Genomic DNA, 7,077 nt, shown 5'->3' with positions numbered 1-7,077 from the left:
TTTTCATTTCACATTTTTTTATTGGTCATCAATAATGAAACAGCATCACTGATAAAAAACAAACACCCCCCTTGTTTGGCTAAGATTACACATCTGAATGTGCGGCCTGATCCACAGGAAGCAGACACACAGTGAACAGCAGAAACATTGAGCCCGTGCTTGTCCACGGCTGAGGGTCCATAGAAAAATAAGGCAGGTGAGTCTGTACAACTCGTCTCGAAACACTGTCAACTTTAGCTGGGAACTTGTCTGACATTTATAAATCCACATGACAACTTCGCTTCTCGGCCAGCTCAATATACAACAGCATTGTACGTATTGGCTCAATCATGCAAAAGAGGTGAAGAGACTTTAATCTATCCAAAAGTAAGATGAGAGAATTCATCAAGACTGAATACCTGAGATACTAAAAGGGGGTAGAGGTGTCGTGCCGGGAGCATTCTGTTAAAAACATGCTTTTTGAAAAGATGAAACCCGAACTTGAGGAAGACACACGCCTCCAACACAGACCGTCGGTGAGCAGAATAAGCCACTGACAGCAGGAGGTGAATGAAGTTGCAGGCAAACATTCGTCAAATGAAATCAGAACGAGTACACTGGGCTTTCAAACCGAGTACAATCCATTGTTGAACATTCATAGCAGATACTGAAAGTGGACTTTATGATTTCGTGAAATGATTCAGTTCAAGGTAACATCACAAAATATGATGTTATAAATAACACCTCACCAAGAGTGGATGTTTTAAACAGTAGTGATAAAGATTGTAAGCCACAGTAATGTCAGAACTACGACTGAGTTTCAGAGCTCGCAAAAAGAAGGTTGTTGTTAGTTCTGTTATTCCACCCTATGATATACAGCTACACGTTAGCATCGGTGTACGACCACATATGAGCATGCATGCTATTAGGTGTCATTAGATAAATAACAGAAAAACCTTTAACTATTATTACAAATGATCAAAATGTTGTATACAGTAAGAACCTTGCTGACATAAGGGCAACATCAACACTTCTTGCTTGTGGCTTGGCTTCAAACACATTGGTGCTTAGCAGGGGCCAGTCAGCGGCAGAGACCTGATGCCATGTTTCCGAGATTTCTGAGAAAACCAAGTTATTAACTGTTATGAAGCCGGCTGTTAATCGATTGATTCATCCTAATATGACAAGTTAACCTTTAAACATAACAATGGATATATTGAGAGACCAACATTTTCTACAAATATACAAGCTTCAAAAAAGGGGGGGGAAAACTACAGTTATACAGCAAGAAAAACATCTAATACAAGTTATATGTATTTATATATATACTAAAAAAACACTCCATTGCAGAAGACTTGTAAGGCAGAATCCCCCAACAACCTACTCACAATGAGTGTAAGTGTACCATAAAATAAAGATTATTTACAGAGCATATACAATTGTCCAAAAAGACCATGTTTGTAATCCAAAAACATGCACGTAATACACTATTTCATTTGAAATATCTATTTGTTTCATGTACATAGATCCGCAAAGGATCTATAAATGTTGTCCACTTTGGCTGGATGTGTTCATGACACATAACGGCACAGGAGGAAGAGTGAAATGAACAAATCTGGGCTGTTGATGTCGCTGTCTTTGATTCTACCAAAGGCCCCAGTTAAAGAAATGGATAAATAAAAAGAGAATTATCCTCGAATCTGATTAAAAGTTTTGATAAAATATGTCAGTTAATCTAAAAAGTGTGTGCAACGGCAGAGTGAATACTGAAACTATGTAACTACCTGATTTTCATTCCAATGAGCTTAATGACTGAGCGTCCTTCTTGTGAACAAGACAGACAAAGTGACCTGTGTGCTCTGCTTCAAGTGCTCAAAAACATGTCTCAATTACTGAAACAGTAACACTAACAAAAACCTTTTCCCTGATAAAGGGAAACACGACCCAGATTTCATCATTTGAGTCCAGCATTAGAAAATAAGCATAGTTTTGAGCTTGGTTTACTGTCTTGCATACATCGGTCACATCCTCTGCATGAACAGTAGGTAGCAGTACTGTAGCCGGCTCCTCCGTCACCACAAGTGTCTTGAAGTGTGTGATATCATTTAATACCAGATCACGACTCCAAGGAAGAAAACTTGGGACATTTTGCGGGGGATAGAAAACTTTTTCAAATTGTTGACGAGTTGTAGATATGCGAAATTTGAACCTAACTTTGGTAAAGAAGAAAAACAAATAACTGTATTTTCCTAAATATTCTTTTTTTTTAACTTAATAGGCACATAATGATGTTACAAAAGAAAGTAAGGCCTTACACTATATTCTTGAATGGCATTTGTGACTAGCATGCGACTAGTAAGGTATCTTGAATTGACATGTGATTTTAAAAAAAGCCTTACAGTTTGGCTCTGCTGGTTGATTTTAATATGCCCAATTGTTCTTATCTAAACTTGAAACTTTAAAATTGATTTTATACAAATATATAGTTGTACAGCACTGTCAAGTGCCTCATAAATTATTCCAGTGGGTGTATATGTGAGTTCAGAAGGCTAATTCAACTTCATTAAACGTGAAAGGCAAAGAGCCGTATGAGGTCAAGTAAGATATTATGTACAACACTATTTAGTTTCAAGTAGCTAACCTAACTTATGTACATTCATACTTAGCGTGTTCAGATGTGACAGTAATAGCGAAAGCCTCCTCAGGCTTTGTGTGGGCAGCCGGGAAGACAACAGCTGACGAGGACGCTGTGGAGACGGGAAACTCTAGTGTGAGCCCGATCAACTAAAGCTCTATGTGCATGTCGACTTTGGCAAAGCTTCTGATGGTTAGCAAATTAAACCAAGATTTCCAGAATAAAAGTTCTACATGACTACATGAAGTCACAGATTAACCGTTGCTTTGAGATCAGCCGACAGCTTTGATTGATTTCTTTTCCGCATGAATAACAGCTGTAGTGTTTCAACATGTTTACATATGTGCATATGCGTGCGCAAATGTGTGTTAGCTCTACACACCAAGTGAAGTGTAATGCTAGCGCTAAGTGCTCCTTGTTTCATGGAGGACAACACACTTCACCTTCAGGTGCACAGAGCACTGAGGGACTCGCATTGTCTGTCCAGCCATGCAAATTGCAGTTCACAGATCTGTAGGTGATTGCTACACAATGTGTGTTTGTTCTGTCTCTTCATAGCTGGAGGTAATGGTGATGATGATGATGGTCATGATGATGAAGATGATGATTTCAGGCTGGCTTACTTGCAGGTTAAACCAGAGTCTGCTCCTCCCTCTCGGAGTTTTGATTTTCTTGATCGTGTCACATCCAGAGCTTCACAGCAACAAAGAATAAAAACCCTACAAGACAAAAAACAATAAACCGAGCTAAAAAAAAGTCACTCCAGTGATATTCTCTGGAGCAAAAACTGAAGATGTCTTAACCCAGTGCAGCAAATCTTTGTCTTTATGTTGAGGTTCTAAGATTGATGTTAAAGATCTAATGCAGGGAGCCTCTGAAGAACCCCATCCCCAGATGTGGGAGCAGCTGAGGCTGTGGGAGAACTAGATTTGGGTTAAGGTGGTGGTGGTGGTGCTGCTCAGGGCATTGCTGCACACGTTGATCTGAGGAGGGAGGCAGAGGGGCTTAGTGACCGCTGTTGGAGCCTGGGGGGTTGTGGGTCCAGTCGAGGACGATGAGTGTCAAGCTGCCAATCATGAAGATGATTCCCACGACCAGGAAGACGCTCGCCTGAAGAGAGGAGAGACAGGAGAGGAGGCAGAGGAGGGATTAAATGTGTGATGATGCACAGCAGGATTCTGCAGAGTGCGAAAAGTGATACGGTGAGAAAGCTGTTGGTGTGTGTGAGTGTGTGTGTGTTCCTGCACACTTACCCCGATCTTCTGCGGGGAGCGGAATGGCACTGATTTGACCAGGCGGATGTAAAAGGCAGCAGGTAGGATAAAGATGAGCATAGTCGCTGCAGAAGAACCTGTAACAAAAAGCGACCGGGATTCAACCAATCAGAAGACAGCATTTGAAACCATTTGAACATAAAATATTTATCTTGTTTCCTACACTTTCAACTGGGTAACGGATTACTGCTTGGATAGAGTGTGAGGTTGAATGTTAACTTTCAACCGCACTGTAGACCTGATAGTGATGAACCATCGCCTGATAGTTCCCTTTTAAAATGTAAGAAGGTGGTAACATTCCCCAAAACCAAAAAGATTATTTGAATAGCGGCTAAAGTGAAAACCTGCGCTGTGACTAGATTAACAGAATTTCCCACGGTGCAGCGGTTTTGCTTATGTAAATAATATATCACAAATATAGCCCTGACATTAGCAGTCCTGACACGTAATGAATTTGTGTAGCCATCGAAATAAATGACTAGCGTTGTCTGACAAGCTATAAAAACGAACAAAGTTAAATTTATTACTAGTAAAATTGGGGCTGACACCCATATTGTTTTTTTACGCAAAAATGCATCTGTTGTAGCTGTAAGAACAAAACATTTACAAAGACCATGCACTCTCTTTTCTTTACAGTGTTAAAGAAATGTTTTCGCTAAATTGACCACACGCTGACATCAGATGCACACACCAGTCTAAAAACCAATCAATGTCAACCATAGGTAGACACAGCCCATGTAGGTGATGACGACACAAAACTAACTGGATCAAATCTAAACACTGTAGCAAAGCCATGAACCTTGCTTCAGACCTTCAGGCGTGAAAAGGCCTTGAGAAAAATCAGCACTTAGATATTTTGTATTATCCATTTCAGTTTTCGCCTGCTGAGTTGCAGTTTCACAGACGTGGCTGCCACTGCACGTTTTTGCTGGCCACCTCCCTAAATGTATTAGCACTTTCTGTCTTTGTGTGTGTTGGCGTCCAGATTGTGAGTGTGTGGGTCCGGGGGTCATAAACAGCTGACGCGACTGCACAGCTGACACAAGCCGGCACTTTAAGCTTCTGTATTTCCATGCCTCAATAAAAGGACCACTGAACTGAAGGTGCTAATCACATCCTGACTGCTTTAACTCACGTTTCTCGTGTTTACACAGGTTTTTACATGTTCCCCATTTCTATGCCCTGTAAACCAAATGAGCAACACTATGAGTTGTGCGTTTGCCAGGACTCACCGATGAAGCCGAAGATGTCTCTGATGGTCGGGACGAAGATCACCAGCAGGTTGTTGAAGGCCAGAATTGCGGCGGCGATTAGCAGGTGGCGAGTCCAGCTGAACTCTCGACCGCTGAATAGCAATGTGGTGATGGAGGAGCGGATCTGGGAAGAAACACAAAGTAATGGACATTACAGTCTGGTTCAAGTCGTATATTAAATGCACAAAATAACATTTGAAAACTCTCGACCACAAAATCTGGTTAAATTCTACCAATAATTCCACAAATGTCTTTATGAGGAATGAATATCTTGTGAAGCCGCCAGATCATTTTGACAATTTCACCATATCCGAATGATATCAGACATTCAAGGGAGTCACAGGAGCTGATCACTGTCATGTCAACAGGATTCATTGAATCACTTCCTGCTTTAAACTAGGATACAGTGCAGAGCTTTTATTTTGAAAAGTTGTGACTGAAGACTATGCCTATTACTACAGATAAACCAGGTGGGATGAACACGAATTCTAACTTCACTCTGCAACATGGACTGTTTATAAAGGGCTCTGTACACAAGGTCCAGCACACAAACAATACAAAAGTCACAGTATATTGTAGAACTGTTTGAGGAGCACTCACTAATGACAAGTAATAATCAAGACGCTCCCGAGCACACAGCCAGCTCCTAATGGACATGAACAGGGACTAGTAAAAGCAAAGTAGAGTCCCAATCAGAGCCAGCACTGAGTCCAACTGACTTCCCAGTCTCATGAAACACGTGGCGGTGTTTTCTGGACACTCTGTCTGTCTCTGTCGAAGAAACAAATCATTACCAGCGACAACAGCAGTCTAGTCTGCGTGTCTGTGCCTGAGACTGATTCCCACACTTGGCCACTGAGTGAAGTGTGTCAAGTGCTGCAAGGCTAGAGTGTGTGTGTGTGAGTGTCTGTGTGTGTGTGTCTTGTTTGACTGCCTGTGTGTATGTGAAAGCACCAGGAGATCCCAGCTAAGACGGCCGGTGCTGCTGAGCCACAGGCCGCCTGTTCAAGCCTCAAGTGGGTGAAAGGTTGTGGGTGTCAGGTGAAACCCGAGGCACCGAGAGCCGGCCGGCCACATGGGGTAGGGTTAGCAGGGGGCGGAGCTCCAGGCACCCATTCAAAAAGGCAGGGGATTATCTCCCGCAGCGCAATGGAACCATGGGATTGCATCAGCCGGTAGTGAGAGGAGGATGGACTAGCTGGCAGGGGGGGGGAGGTGTGTCTTTCTTCTATTGTCACTTGCACCGTCCTTTCTTCCTCCCCTCTGCCAGCCTGTCTTCCATCTTCTCTTTTACTTACTACGTTAAGACAGATGAGGGTCACCGGTCACCATGGCGCTACATTTAATTACATCATTTAATTACAATAACCTCTTTATTCAGTTCACCTGAAAAGGGACCAGGCATGTGCAATGTTTCCCTCCTCGAGAGCCACTGCTGGTTGACAACCACATTCCTTCTTTGTATCTGACTCGACTATAAGATTTACATCCAGTTAGGCTGGTGCACAGCGGAGAGAGAAAGAAAAAAAAACATTAACTGGATTTTCTGCGCTGTCTGATTGAACCGAGTGGCCTCCATCACGACTGTCGGGAGGCACCGGGGTGACGCCTGGCCTTTAATATCCGCCGCCAGAAACTTGGGGGATAATAATAATTTCAGCCCTTCCCTCCTGAAGCTATACAACCACACCGACCCCCCCACCCACAGCAAATGCATAATTAGGGCCGAGAGCTGGAGCCTGGATGCGGTATTTCTCTTCAAGGCTCCAAACTATTCGACACTTGGCTGTTACCTAGCCCAAAGGCTTTGGAGTTCACTGTGTGATATTTGCACACTTCTTCTACACGCACACACAAGCAGAGCATGTGGACAGACTAGTTTCAGGCAGCCCAATCTGGGATTTTACGCAATGTGGGTTACAGTCCTGCAAAACAG

The 7,077-nt window shown here is 42.7% G+C and overlaps 1 protein-coding gene across 3 annotated transcripts in view; it reads right to left on the bottom strand.

Annotated features, from left to right (window-relative positions):
* Window positions 1–7,077, bottom strand: part of slc38a4 (solute carrier family 38 member 4) — a 35,689-nt gene continuing 28,612 nt past the window's right edge. For all 3 annotated transcript variants that reach the window (XM_053415215.1, XM_053415213.1, XM_053415214.1), the window contains exons 14-16: window positions 5,121–5,265; window positions 3,868–3,965; window positions 1–3,724 (exon numbers count right to left, since the gene is read on the bottom strand). In XM_053415215.1, the coding sequence (XP_053271190.1) occupies window positions 3,620–3,724; window positions 3,868–3,965; window positions 5,121–5,265 (348 nt within the window). In that variant the 3' untranslated portion in view covers window positions 1–3,619. The remainder of the gene's footprint in view (window positions 3,725–3,867; window positions 3,966–5,120; window positions 5,266–7,077) is intronic.

This window comes from Pleuronectes platessa, chromosome 22, assembly GCF_947347685.1.
Source record: "Pleuronectes platessa chromosome 22, fPlePla1.1, whole genome shotgun sequence".
NCBI lineage: Eukaryota > Metazoa > Chordata > Actinopteri > Pleuronectiformes > Pleuronectidae > Pleuronectes > Pleuronectes platessa.
The sequence above is the reverse complement of the archived record's forward strand: the minus strand, read 5'-3'. Positions and strand labels throughout refer to the sequence as shown.